The 15181-nt window shown below is 51.4% G+C and overlaps 2 protein-coding genes across 2 annotated transcripts in view; one reads left to right on the top strand and one right to left on the bottom strand.

Moving 5' to 3' along the window:
- Positions 1-15181, bottom strand: part of LOC144723325 (coiled-coil domain-containing protein 102A-like) — an 85891-nt gene that overhangs the window by 29860 nt on the left and 40850 nt on the right. The gene's annotated exons all lie outside the window — the stretch shown is intronic.
- LOC144723323 (uncharacterized) lies at positions 7038-13603 on the top strand. The gene is made up of 2 exons (XM_078602025.1): positions 7038-8493; positions 13271-13603. The coding sequence occupies exons 1-2, from the start codon at positions 7222-7224 to the stop codon at positions 13280-13282; spliced, it is 1284 nt and encodes a 427-aa protein (XP_078458151.1). The 5' UTR covers positions 7038-7221; the 3' UTR covers positions 13283-13603.

Genomic DNA, 15181 nt, shown 5'->3' with positions numbered 1-15181 from the left:
ACGTGGGCCACACGTCTCGGGCGCAGTGGCATCGCCAACACTTTACCCCACCACGCACAACCTAACTGTGGCATAGTAATTTATATTGCTGGGTGGACAGAGGCGGGCGATTTAAGAAACTAATAAATGTATCTTCAACTGCCACGCTGGCTGAGTAAGTAATACGCACGAATAAATAATTGTTTGACAGATAGTATAGTACAAATGTATTCCTTTTAATCTGCCTTCCGTGTCTTCTGCAATCTGTGAATAATAATACTATCACTGTACATGTGTGAGCACGGTGCTTGTCACCCATCCCCTCTGCGTTCCGCGCCAGCCTTCATAGGCGCTTGCTAACAGCACTTGCCCCAATAGCCTGATCAAGGCTATACGGAGGGGGGAATCGTTGGAAAGAAAATGCATTGTGCGTAGAGTTCCATTATATAACATTACTTATTCATGCAATTCAGTGATGTGGCAATTTGTAACAATGAACATGTACCGGTTAATAATTGTTTTAATAAGATACATCCATTACCCCAGTACTTACAAGTGCCTTTGTTTACCCTGAAAACATCCCGTTAATGCAAATGCGTACTCCAGTAATTTCGGTGCACTTTGTGAAAATGCCGAAAAGAATATTAATAGTATGCACAATGTTTTGCAGCATCAGCTGCATGCCGACGGAAAGAGTCGACGATGGTTCAATCAATAAAATAAATGGATGGCTTTATACGCAAAGGGAAGGGGCATTCATCTTTTCGGAATGGTGATCTGAGTCACGAAGAAACAATTATGAAATCATTTAGTGGAGTTGCAAATATATTTTCAATATTTGGCACTTTGCCCATTCAACTTGGCAAGCACTTCTGAGGCAGAATTGCCATGACATATCACTCTGAAAGGTGCCCAGTGTCGTCACATCTCAGACGGTCAGCAGGGTTGAGAGCACGGTTAGTACTTGAATAAGTGACCACCAAAGTTTGCCAGTCGTTATAGGTGTGGAGGTGTGATGTAGTCATGTCCAACGTCGGTGATGAATATCCAAACAGGTCCCGGCCCTCCTCTAGGTTAACTCAGCCTTAATTGAGTACCGGGTGCAGTGTGTAGACATGAGCACTGGGGAGACAAAGGCGGCCGGGCGTGGTGTTGGCCACCCACCCCCTCACGTGCCGTGCCGCTCCTCCATAGGTGCTCGCTAACAGTACTTGCCCCAACAGTCTGTTGACGGCTCTGAGGGGGATCTTTGTCTTTGTGCTCAGGAGATGGCAGTGGTGTCACCCCTCTCGAACGCGAATCGATCCCTCCTGAAAAATACTTTTGTGACTCAGGCTTTCCTGGGTAAATAATTTTAATTAAGATCACCTACAGAAGACAGTTTAGCAAGGAGGCTGCTGAAACATTCCCCTGGATTATTTTGGGGGTATTAACTAATTTTTTTGGTATTATCTCTGGGTGTTCTGCTTTCCTCCCACACAGAAAATTACCCCCCCCCACCACCTACACATTCCACAAGGAGTGACTAATCCCATATCTGCATTTTCCATCAATATGCTTAATTCCGCTGTTGATATGTAAACTCCTTTGTCAAGGCGCTCTCCTCCCCCCGACCCAGCTTAAATATACGCTGCCAAGCTTGGCGGTGTTCATTGGGACGCTGTCTTTCCGACAGCTCTGTTTCTTCACCTGAGGACGGCTGCTTGTGTTGTGGCCGAAACGTCGTGATAATTTTTATTTGATTATGTTTTATTTCTATAATTTCATTATTTCCCCTCTACGTGACTTTACCGAAAGAACCAAGAAGATATAAGCATGAGGTTTTCGTGGACAAATAAGGTAAAGGTGCAGCCCTGCAATTTCTCGCTCATGCCACTGCTGGCGGAAGGCCCTCCAGTAAACGCTCTTGAGAGCCCCTCTGGGGGATATTTGGCCGACTCTTCAACGTAGGCCAGATATCTTGAAAGAGGTGGCAGTACCCACACTTCGTGGTGGGAGTACCCACCACATGCACGATGTGCCGACTGGCCAACTAACGGTGCACCTAATTTATTCCGAACTAAACTATTTAAAGTATACGAAACTATGTTTTATTTTCCCAGGTAAGGCCCACTGAGCTACATATCTCTTTTTCGAACGTGACCTAGCGAAGTGGCTTATCATATGGAAATGTATAGCAGCCACCTATTCTAAACGCATGCTTCTAAATGTGGAGGGGAATACCCGAGTACCCAGAGAAAAATCCACGCAACCACAGAGAGAACATGCAGACTCCAAATATACAGCAGGTGTCAGGGTTCGGATCGAACCCACGACCTCCTGCATGCCAGGCGAGGTAGTTCATATCTTGCCACTGTGGCACCCCTAAAGCTGAATGGACAGTGGCCAGGGGTTATTCTTTGGTTCTTTTCGGTTAAGTCACGTCTAAAAATAAAATAATAAATCAAAATAAAACAACACATTACGACGTTTCGATTGCAACACAAGCAATCATCATCAGGCATAAAAGAAATAGCAACAAAAATCTAACTAGAAAACTATAGACCGACATACAAGCAGACAGACATCACAACGGCACACAGAGAGAGGACACAAATCGGCTCTCTGTGTGCCGTTGTGATGTCTGTCTGCTTGTATGTCTGTCTATAGTTTTCTAGTTAGATATTTGTTGCTCACACTTAAAATTCTAACTTAGCAAATTTTGAAACACATAGTCAACCAGGCCATGCGTTAATTGTGTGTTAACCGACTCTCTGTGTTGTATTACATCACATTTCAATATTTTACTAGGTTATTTAATTTTCGTGTGCCTGTATACTCCTCTCTATGTGTGCCGTTGTGATGTCTGTCTGCTTGTATGTCGGTCTATAGTTTTCTAGTTAGATTTTTGTTGCTATTTCTTTTATGCCTGATGATGATTGCTTGTGTTGCAATCGAAACGTCGTAATGTGTTATTTTATTTTGATTTATTATTTTATTTTTAGACGTGACTTAACCGAAAAGAACCAAAGAATAATTCCTGCAGTCACGAAAGCTCCCAAATTAAGAGTGGCCAGGGGTTTGAATAACCTTGTCATTCATATTCTTGGTTCTTTCGGTAAAGTCACGTAGAAGGGAAATAATAAAATAATATAAATATAAAACATAAGATATTCAACTCCTTGTAAATATAAAACATATTTATATTATTTTATTATTTCCCTTCTACGTGACTTTAACGAAAGAACCAAGAATATGAATCCCTGCAGTCACGAAAGCTTTAAATAAAAATGTAACCTTGTCATTCGTTTCAACTTCAGCGCCAGGAGATCGAACTCGCAATCTCTGTATTGCAAGTCCAAGGTGCTAACCATCACACCATGTCAGCATCCATGGATAAACAAAGGGCAACTATATTGTAAAATCAAGATTTCAGAAAATTTGTTTAGCTGCAGCAGCACTAACAACGACATTGTCATCAGTTCAGCCACTCTTATGTTACACTTGAATGTAAATCCGTTTAATGTATTCAGAGGCCAAAAGGTTATGGAACATGAAAAGCTGAAAGATATTCAACTCCTTGTAAGATCAATCTGATTTCCATTTGTCTTTTCTTAATGGGAGGCATATTTGACAGCACCTTTCCAGGCAAGTCCTTCCATTTTATACATACATATACACCAATCAATAATAAGTTAGCATGACTTTCTGGAAATCCAATTTGATCTGAAACTTTTGCATGCAATTATATAATTGTTATTTAGCAAATCATTGCATATCCATGATTGTGAATGGCAATGCCTTGGTGTGTAATTTTAATCATGCTTTATTTATCTAAAAGTCTGCGGCTGATGTGCACTGCATCAATCCAACCTTATTAATGTTTGCTCACAATGCAATCTGGAATCTGAAGCTAATATTAGGAAATGAGGCAATTTCGCACATTAACAAACTCACCTTGGCAAGGTTGTCTTTGAAAATTAGATTATTCAGTGACAACAGACTTGTTAAAATAATATATTAATTATACATTAATGAGTGTGCTCTAATGATCAGTGCTACATACCCAATTGATTAAAGAAATAACACTTGAGTACATTTATCAGACTGCTTGTCGGATTTTTTTTACAATGTTTCTGAGCACAGACCTAAAGGCCCAAAATCTCAAGCGGTCAGCAATAAACAGCACCGTCAAAGATGTAGAAAATAAAAAGATATATAAAATAAAATCAAAGGTACATGCAGACATCATATCCAAAACCCGCAAGACTAAGATTGGTAGCAGGATAAGTATACCAGTGATTGTTATTCTTAGGTTTTTTCGGTAAAGTCACGTAGGTAAAAAAAATAAAAATTAATAAAAGTAAAATAAAAATAAAATTATTATATTATTATATTATATAATTTTTTTACTTTTATTAATTTTGATGAATTTTTTACCTACGTGACTTTACCGAAAAACCTAAGAATAGTAATGCACACTGTTGTGCCGCAGTGCAGCGGTGATGCCGTGGTTAACACGCTGCGCTGTCAAACTCATCCACCTGAGTTCTATTCCCGGTTCCGGGGTAACAAACCCTCACTGACCAGCCTGGTGAAGTTAGAGCCAAGCAAGCCCCAAAACCAATACGATTTAAAGAGGTTTTCATCCATCGGTGGACTGACAAACAATACATCATTTTTATTAAAATTAAACAAAACGTTAAATGTGTCGATGTTACTTCGCTGTTTTAGGATGATTCCGATACAGAAACCCAGTGTCAACTATTGTGAGGTATTGCCAATGATGGACACTATCTGCTGTGTTCAGAGAGAGTTTCTTCATCGATACACTGTGGTAGGAAAATTACATACTGATAGGTGTCAACCTATCACAATACAATGAATGTCCCAGTAATAAACTCCTGCATATCGCGCGGGACGATGCACACACACATTCAATATGTGCCCGAGGAAAAAAAGCGGTCGGGAATTATTTGCTCCACAGTGCATTTGAGCGATTCGGAAGTGTTATATTGTTGAGAATGCGTCAACCAATTTGATCGAAATTAGATGCAGTTTTAGACAGACAATTCGAAAAGAAGTGTCCACTCAGTTTGAAATGTATTAACTCAAATATAAATGGGCACCCCCCCCCCCCCCCCATCATTATTTTTTATTCTTATTTTGCGAGGTAAGGCCCACGGAGCTTTTTTGCTATTTTTCAGAAGCGACTTGGTTACAAGTCGGTCAGCGCGCTGTGCTATGAACCCGGCCACACGAGTTCGATTTCCGCTCACGGCCAACACCGGTGACGATGATCTGAACCGGTCCTGGGCCTCCCCTAGGTCTACTCAGCCTCAAATGAGTACCTGGTGCGGTGTGAAACATCGCCACTGGGGAGACAAAGGCGGTCGGGCGTGGTGCTGGCCACCCACCCCCTCGTGTACCGTTGTGGCCTTCATAGGTGCTCGCTAACAGCACTTGCCCCTACAGTCTGTTACAGGCTATATGGGGGATCTTTGTCTTTGTCAGAGGAAAATGGAGCGCGAGAGAGCGACGCGAAAAAGAGAACGTTGTAGTCACCCACTCTCTGACTGGTCTTCCTCACTAAACGCGTATACACTGTACGCCCAACGAAGTGGCTTATCACGTGAAAATGTAGAGCAGCCAAATACTCCCAACGCATTTTTCTAAATGGGGGGAGGGGGGAGAGGGGGGGGATTGTAGGATCCTTAGAAAAATCCACACGACCACAGGGAGAACATGCAAACTCCAAATATACAGGCATCAGGATTGGGATCGAACCCACGACTTCCGTTGGCATCAAGACACAATATATCATCCCACATTATATTCTTGGTTCTTTTGGTAAAGTCACGTAGAAGGGAAATAACAAAATAGTTGTATATTTTTTAATATTTTATTATTTCCCTTCTACGTGACTTTACCGAAAGAACCAAGAATATGAATTCCTGCAGTCACGAAAGCTTTGAATCAAAATCTTCCACATGGTTTAATGCTGTACTCAATTACATATATAGTATATTGAACAATACACTATTGGGGTTAGCACAGTAGAAAACCCAGGAATCGGTATGGGTAAGATTAATGTACGGAACCTGGAGTTTGTGCTGATGATGCGGGTTTACTGGATGGGACTTTGTGCTCGAGCCATTCAGCTGTTGGGAGTCTTAGCCAGTGAGGCTGGACACTGGGGTCCTGGCAGAGGTGTGGACTCGAGTCATGTGACTTGGACTCGAGTCAGACTCGAGTCATGAATTTGATGACTTGCGACTCGACTTGGACTTGCATAACAATGACTTTGTCCCACCTATGAGATGTGGACTCGAGTCATGTGACTTGGACTCGAGTCAGACTCGAGTCATGAATTTGATGACTTGCGACTCGACTTGGACTTGCATAACAATGACTTTGTCCCACCTCTGGGTCCTGGAATACGAGCTTTTATGAGACAAATATATTCAGGCAGTTGTTGTAAACGGATTTTCTATAGAGCCGACTGTAACTGAATAAACATATTTTCAAAGATGACAAGTCCCGGTAGGAGGAGAGAAGGTTGTTGTGGGAAAGCATTTGTACTTAGGCAGTAATATCCATCCATAATGCGAGTCGGTGGTAGAAGGAGGCGTTTTGCTTCAGCAGGGAAAGTTTTATTTTAATGACTATGGAAACCACTCTGGGAGAGGAGAGAGATAAGTATGAGTGTACAGAAAAGGGCATTTGAGGTAGGGGTGCAATTTGTATTGCTGTGCGGATTAGACAGCTGGACCCCACCTAAGCAGTTATAAAATACGTTGCCACTGAGCATTTTATTGGAAAAACTAGAGAAGCCATGCGCAAGTTTACTAAACCAAACTATTTTTTTTTTCGCCAGGTAAGGCCCACTGAGCTATACAGCTCTTTTTTAGAAGTAATCAGGCCACCAATGATAGCTCAACGAAGTGGCTTATCACGTGGAAATTTATAGTAGCCAAATATTTTAAAGAGGCATCTATTCGTGAGCAGTTGGTAAAACCAGACCAAGCATTAATCATAGAGATGTAGGGGTGTCAGGGGAAGGATTCCCACCAATAGATGGGTTAGGGGGAGGGGTGATCGAGGTGATATAAGGGGAGAACGGGCGGGAAAGGGGGGCCTTTGGCGGGAACGGGATTGGGACGGCTGGCGACAGGTGTGAATGGAAGGAAAGGAATAAAGGACGAGACCCCTGCAATCTCGTGTCGGCTCCTCTCTACATTTGGTGGCAGCGGTGGGATCCTAATGGCTACAAAGAAGAATCCTCGCGGGAGGGAGCCGAGGGAGGAGGAAGCAGGGGCCGGGGATCCTTCACATCCTGGGCAACAAGGGGGCCTGCTGTCAGAAGCAGCAGAAGGGGGCCCGGATCGCCTGGAGGATCGCATGGAGGACCGCATGGCCCGCGTGGAGAGGGCGCTCCAGGAGCTCTTGCAGAGGCTCCCTATGGGGGGCCCGCCGGCACCGGGACCCCCACCCCCATGCGTACTACGGGAGGAGAGGCCACGGGAACCGGACGCCGACCAGCCGGCCGGGCAGGAGCCGCAACCAACCTCGTCACGCCAGCCGCCGCCGCTCCCGCCAAAACCCCCAGGGCTAAACACCCAACACGGAGAGCAGGTGGCCGGACGGCCGCGTCGGCTGGGGCCCGTCGACAAGTTTGTGGCTGAGGAAGAAGATTGGGAGGAGTTTGTCCGCCGATTCGAGGCTGCCTTCCACGCTCTCGAGTGGACAGACGAAGAGGCCCTACGAGCGCTGCCATCTGTTCTGGGCAAAGAAGCACTCTCCTCTTACACCTCCCTTCCCTCGCACAGCAAGTCCACGCTACAGGCGGCCTACGAGGCTTTGGGGGAGATCTATTGCCCGGCGGAAGGAGCCTTTAAACGGTTCCAGGATCGCCAGCGAGGGGCTAAAGAATCCCCTTTAGCCTACAGGGGGGCGCTGCTCGTGTTGGCGAGGAGAGCTTTCCCTCGCCTGGCTGAAGAAGCGCTCGAGGACCTCGTGGTCGAGCACCTCATCGCCTACGCTTGCCGCGCCGGCGTTGTAATGCCCGTAGTGACGCCGGAAGAACGCACCTCGCTGTGGGCTGCCCGGACCATCCAAGCCCACGAGCAGGTCATGGGCCGGGCGCCACCCGTGGGCCCGGTGGCTGGCGCGGCGGGGGGGAACAGCCCAGCCGTTGCCGCGGCGCTACTTGGTCCAGCGACACTAACCGCCGAACCTGCACCGTCACCACAGGCTGCCGGTGGGGCATCTGGGGACGGACCGCCGACGTCTGAGACGGAGCCATCGCTGCGGGAGGTGTACGCGGCGATCCGGGGACTGGCGGAGCAGAGGGACCAACCGCCGCGTCGCTGGCAGCCGCCTCTACAACATCGCGCCGAGCCCCCCCGACGCAACGCCCCGTGGGTCTGCCACCGTTGTGGTCGCGAGGGGCATGTGGCGAGGGGGTGCCGCACGGAGCCGGAGGCCGCCAACGTCACCTGGAACCTGCCGGGGCCGAACGCCGACAGGAGCCAGGCGAGTGACGCCGTCCCACCCGGCCTCTCGGGCGGGCCGGGTAATTACACTTCCGACGCCGCGAACTCACCGGGAGTCTCCTCGGGGTGGGCGCCGGTGGTGTCGTTTCCCGGTCCCCGCTGTTCTGGTCGGGGGAAGGGGATAGCGCCGGGGCCTGTGGTCGCATCGCGACCCGGAGTGGCGTCGCGAACGGACGTGACGTTGCGTCCGGAAGTGACGTCGCGGTCGGAAGTGGTGTCGCGGATCGCGCCGGGAATTGCGCCGGGGCCGTGGACCGCGCCTGGAATCGCGCCGGGGCCAGGGACCGCGTCGGGGATCGCGCCGAGGCCGGGGACCGCGCCGGGAGTCGCGCCGACGCCGGGAGGGACGTCGCGGACGGAGGTGACGTCGCGGGCGGAGGTGACGTCGCGGGCGGAAGTGAAGTCGCGGCCGGCAGCGACGTCGATGCCGGGCGTGACGTCGCGCGCGGGCGGGGTTTCGCGGGCGGGCGTGGGTTCGCGGGCGGGCGTGACGTCGCGGGTGGGCGTGGTTTCGCGGGCGGGCGGGGTTTCGCGGGCGGGCGTGACGTCGCGGGTGGGCGTGGTTTCGCGGGCGGGCGTGGGTTCGCGGGCGGGCGTGACGTCACCGGCGGGCGTGACGTCACCAGTTACCTGCAATGCCGGCGAGTTGCCAGGGGCAACGGCCCGGGGGCGGAGGCAGCCCACACGATTGACATTGCGCCCTGGAGCAATTCCACGACCCGCCTCACCACCGCTTTGCGACAGAGCGAGACGGAACCAGGGGGACCACGCCCCCGTGACAAAGGAAAGAGAGGGGCTCACGGGAAGGCCCACCCCCCAGTCCCCACCGCCCCCTGCAATGGGGGGGCCCCCCCACACCACAAGGGGGGCCCATCCTACGTCACCTAGGGGGGGCAATTTGCACTACATAGAGAGCCCAGCCCGCAACCCAGGGGTAAGCCCACACTATGTAACAAGGGCGCGTTCACCCTGCTGGGACGCACTCCAAAGGGAGGAACCCCATCTTCAGTCCATCCACACCCATCCCCCATCATTTCACCATGCACCACAGGATAACGAGACGCCGCCTGGTCAGTGGCCGGACTCAGCCACACAATGGAGGAAGCTGGCAAGGCGGGTGGTAGCGGCCACGTCAGGAACCTCGGTCCTGGTCGGTGAAATCGCGGGAGTGTCGGCACGTATCTTGGTCGATACGGGGGCATCAGCCACGATCATCTCGAGCACCATGCATGAGATGCTGCCGGATAAAATCCGACCTTTAGTCCCCGTCAAGACAACGTTCATTGCAGCAAATGGAGGCAGCATGGGCTTCCTGGGCCAGGTTGAAGCCCCGATACAGATTGGGCAGCTTTCGGTAGCAGGACCCATCCTTGTCTCCGCAACGTTGCCCGTACCCTGCCTGTTGGGGACGGACTTTCTGAGGCGGATGCCAATGAAAATCGATCTGGCCAATGGGCGGGTGGAAGTCCAGGGAACGCATCTCCATTTCCTAAAGGCGGAGGGGGCCAGCCGGGGTGTACCCTACGTGCAGGCTCTGGTCAGTAAGTCTGTCTCCATTCCCCCGGCAGCCCAGATGCTGGTTCCGCTGCAATATCGGTCCCCCCTCGTGACAGCCCGACCAGACTCACCCATCCTGGTGTCTCCGGCGTCAGCGGCCATGGATCGTCATGCGCTGGTGGGGGCCGAAACTATTGTACAGAGGAACCAGCATCTGTTCATTCAGGTGCTGAACACCTCCGATAGAACAGCGACGGTGCAGGAGGGAACAGTTCTGGCCCACGTTAGTCCCTTGTCACTAGGAGCCCCAGGGACAGAGCCCGAGCTTGTAGGCAGCATCGGCCAGTCCGAGGACAGAGGGGCCAAATCGTGGATGGACCAGCTGGCGGGGCCTGAGCCGGGATTGCCGCCCGACCAGAAACAGCAGCTGCACTCGTTATTGCAGGAGTTCTCGGACGTGTTCAGCCGGGGACCGTTCGACCTAGGGCGCACAAATCTGTCACAGCACCACATCAACACGGGAGATGCCGCACCCCTGCGCCAAAACACATATAGAATGAGCCCAATGGAAAAAGGGCACATTCAACAAGCGGTGCAGGAGATGCTGCGGGCCGACATAATTTCTCCATCCTCGAGTCCCTGGGGGGCACCGGTGGTCCTAGTCAAGAAGTCAGATGGGTCACTGAGATTCTGTGTGGACTTCCGACGCCTCAATGCCGTCACGCTGGCCGACGCATATCCCCTACCACGTATCGACGACTCATTGGATGCACTGGCGGGAGCAAAATTTTTCAGTACGCTGGATTTGTTGTCCGGGTTCTGGCAGGTCCCACTAGACGCGGACTCCCGGCCTAAAACAGCATTCCGGACACCACAGGGCCTGTTCGAGTTCAACTGCCTGCCTATGGGCCTCCAGACGGCGCCGGCAACGTTCCAACGCATAATGGAGTTGGCCTTGGCAGGCCTCCAATGGGAAACGTGCCTCATCTACCTGGACGACGTCATTGTTTTCAGCCGATCATTCGAGGAACACATTGACCGATTGCGTCAGGTGTTCCTGCGGTTCCGGAACGCGAACTTGAAGCTCAAGCCGTCGAAGTGCCACCTTATGCAGTCGTCGGTACGCTACTTGGGCCACGTCGTCAGTGAGTCGGGAGTGGCTACAGACCCGGAAAAGACGGCCTGCGTGAGGGCCTGGGCTGTTCCCACAACGGTTCCGGAGGTACGCCGGTTTGTGGGTTTCGTTTCTTACTACCGCCGGTTTGTGCCCAACTTCGCAACCATTGCCAAGCCCTTGCACGTGTTGACGGCGAAGAACCAGAGGTTTTATTGGGGCCCTCTGGAGGAAGAGGCATTCCAGCAGCTGCGCTCACGTCTGACAGATGCACCACCATTGGCCTTTCCGGATTTTGGCCTCCCCTTTATCCTGGACACGGACGCCAGCGATGTGGGCATCGGCAGTGTTTTGTCGCAAGTCCAGCAGGGTCGGGAGGTGGTTATCGCCTATGGTAGTCGCGTGCTTTCATCAGCGGAGCAGCGCTACTGCGTCACACGTAGGGAACTCCTGGCAGTCGTTCACTTTGTGCAGCAATTCCGACCCTACCTGTATGGTCGCAAATTTACGGTCCGCACTGACCACGCGGCCTTGCAGTATTCGCTCCGCATCGACCAGCCTTCGGGCCAGCTGGCCAGATGGATAGAACGCCTGCAGGAGTACAGGTACCAAGTAGTGCATCGCAAAGGGACCAGACATGCCAACGCAGACGCATTGTCCCGACTGGTGCCCCAGGGCCCTTGTGCATGCACCACAGGCGGGGCACGCTGCAAGGAGGCGAGGCCGGAGGGGACGGTCATCGCTCCTGTACGCACGGCGGAGGGCGCACAGGGTGAGGTCCAGCTGACCGACCACGACCTGGGGCTGACCTTGGACGATTGGAGACGGCTACAGCTGGAGGAAGCCCCACTGCGAACACTACGCGCCTCAGCAGAGGCAGGGGGGGAGGAGTACATCGTATGGGAGGATCTCCTCATGCGATGGGACCCGACAGGGCGCCGGCGATGCCTGGTAGTTCCGGAGTCGCTGCGTCAACAATTGGTTATGGACGTACACGGCCGCCAGCTGCTGCACCTGGCAGGGCGGAAGACACTGCACACATTACAGGGTCGGTACTTTTGGCCAGGTATGACCGCTGACGTGCATCGATGGGTCGCTACCTGCGTCGAATGTGCGCGGCGAAAGCCGCCACCCCGGGTAAGCCGGGCGCCCCTACAGCCCATCACGGTGACCAGGGTCAACGAATTGGTTGCGTTGGACATCTTGGGACCGCTGCCGGTCACGCCACGGGGAAATAAATACCTGTTGGTCGGAGTCGAGTACTGCACGAGGTGGCCGATGGCGTGGGCCCTCCCGGACCAAACGGCACAGACCATCGCCGATGCCTTCGTGGGAGGCTATGTCCTTGATAAGGGGGCACCGGAGCGGTTGCTCACGGATCAGGGCAGGAATTTCTCCTCACAGCTATTGAAGGACGTCTGCTCTATCCTGGGCACTAAAAAGGTCCGAACATCTCCATATCATCCCCAGACCGATGGGATGGTAGAGCGGCTTAACCGCACCATAGCGGCCATGCTGTCCCAAGTGGTGGACGAAAACCATTCCGACTGGGACCTCCACATTCCATCGGTCTTAGCGGCGTACAGGGTGGCCCCACACGCGGCGACGGGGTTCTCGCCGTTTTTCCTGATGTACGGACGGGATCCCGTTCCGCCTATTGAGGTGCAGCTGACGGACATTCCGGCAAGAGCCGACGCATGGCCGAAGGCACTAAAGACCTCCCTCATTTATTTGAGAGAGGCCCGCCAAGCAGCCGAGGCCGCATCGGCCGCGAGCCAAGAGAGTAATGTACGGATACGGGAGAGGACAGTGACAGCCAAGCCCTTTAAAGTTGGGGACCAGGCATGGCTACACTGTCCTCAGGTGCCGGTTGGCCTCTCACCAAAGCTGCACCGACCCTGGAAAGGGCCGGTCGAGGTCATCAAAGCACTCCGACCGCAGTGCGTCCAGGTCCAACTGGGTAAGCGACGATGGTTTGTACACCCCACCCGCCTTAAGCCATACATCTCTCCACCGTCATCTTCACCAACATCACCACCAACATCACTGCCAACATCATCATCATCCCTACCCAGGCCAAGGTCGCCGACCACCACGCGCCGACCGGCAGGGGGTTCGGTGCCCTGTGTTCCCTTGTCACCTACAGCACCCCATGTGAGGCCTGACGGAGCGGCGGCACGAGCGGGGGCCGGAGAGACAGCGGCGCCAGGCAAGGCGACACCGGCACCACCGAACCAGGGACCGCGACGAGAGGGCCTTCGAAGGAGGGGGCCGCCACGGTCATCTGCTGCCTGTGGATGTCCGGGCTGTTACGGGATGCTGGCTGGAGACCTGGGCAGGCCGCGCAATTGATTTGTTGTGTTATATTGCATTGTAGGGTTGTGGGGGGGGGTAAGGGCTGTCGTCACTGTCAGTGGTGGGAGGCATGGGGAGACTTAAATGGTCCATGGGGGAGGCAGAACCGAGGACGGTTATTTTTTCTCCGGGGGGGGGGGGGTGATGTAGGGGTGTCAGGGGAAGGATTCCCACCAATAGATGGGTTAGGGGGAGGGGTGATCGAGGTGATATAAGGGGAGAACGGGCGGGAAAGGGGGGCCTTTGGCGGGAACGGGATTGGGACGGCTGGCGACAGGTGTGAATGGAAGGAAAGGAATAAAGGACGAGACCCCTGCAATCTCGTGTCGGCTCCTCTCTACAGAGAATACGACAGGTAAGTGTTGTATCATATGATTAGGCAAAAAGTGTTGCATTGGTTGGGATGTGTGCACGGTGGAGAAAGACGGGTTATTCAAACAGGGGAAGACCTAAGAACAATAGGATACGATGGGGCAGATCTTGGAAGTGGTGTGTCTACTGTGGAGCAGCTGTAGGATCTGGCATAAGGTAGAACACGTTGGTCATCGCGATGTTGAACATTACTAATATTGTCTTGCCTCACGGCAGATGTGGAGCGTACGTACACAGGAAGTTCCTGTTTTTTATGCTAATTTTGGTCACGTGACCAGGAAGTTACGATGTTAGATTTTCAGTGAACCACGCGGGCATCGGCCATCTTACTGATAATTCAAGATGGCGGCACGCATCGCATCTCAGTGAGACCACAGCCGCACTTGCCAATTGTAGGAGCTTAATAAGCATTGTCTGTAAGTTTGTTTATATTCCTATAATATTGGCAATGTTGTTGTAATGTTGGAATGACCGTTATAGTGATGTAAATGCCTTTATGGTGCCGTTAAGTTGTTGTAGTAAATACGAGGCCTAGTTAGTAATGCAGCCTGCGACTTTCCTAATTGTAGATGTTACTTGTGATTTAGTAGGTCGAGTCAGACTTGTGCCCAGGTGGCTATGTTGCGATCCTGAGAGTAAAGATGACGAAGTATTTCATCCACAGTTTAGTGTTATGTGTAATGCTGTACATTTGGGGTGCAGTGGGATGAATACACGATGTGCCTGTATGCAACGCACCGGCTTGTGCTTTTGTCTAGTTCAGTGGTAATGTAGGGGCCTGGTCCGTCCAGGATCTATTGTTATCTAAGACAATGTTCTGATGCTGTGGTGTTCATTGTGTTGGTGTTTCCGGATTATAACAGATGCTGTATCTGTGTTTTCTCACCAGTTTTACCTTGTTACAATCAATAAATGACGATTGGAGTTGGACGTTAATCCTGGCTCCGAGGGTTTATTGAACGCAAGGTTATCTACTCAACTAGCGGTGCAACGCAGCGCACAGCGAGGCCGAGATAAATATAATCAGCCAAGAATGTCTGTGTGTAACGCGCGTGACGTCACTCCACGTCGACCAGCCCCCCTCATTAATTCTAGATTTGAAGCTTTCGTGACTGCCAGGATTCATACTCTTAGGTTTTTTCGGTAAAGTCACGTAGGATAAAAATTAAAAATAAATAATAAAAATAATATGAATAATAATAGAAATAAAATAATAAATCACGACGTTTCGGAGGCAACACAAGTCTCCGTCATCAGGTGGGACCGTCACAGCTAAATTTACTGTATGATTAAATAACAAAATTTGTATTATTATTTTTTTACCTAAGTG

This window comes from Lampetra planeri, chromosome 17 (genome assembly GCF_965212315.1).
Source record: "Lampetra planeri chromosome 17, kcLamPlan1.2.h2, whole genome shotgun sequence".
NCBI classification, from domain to species: Eukaryota; Metazoa; Chordata; class Hyperoartia; order Petromyzontiformes; family Petromyzontidae; genus Lampetra; species Lampetra planeri.
This window is presented reverse-complemented; position numbering and strand designations above follow the sequence as displayed.

Bases quoted from the DNA above. Each gene is read 5' to 3' on its own strand.
- LOC144723323 (XM_078602025.1), top strand. From the start codon at position 7,222: ATGGCTACAAAGAAGAATCCTCGCGGGAGGGAGCCGAGGGAGGAGGAA.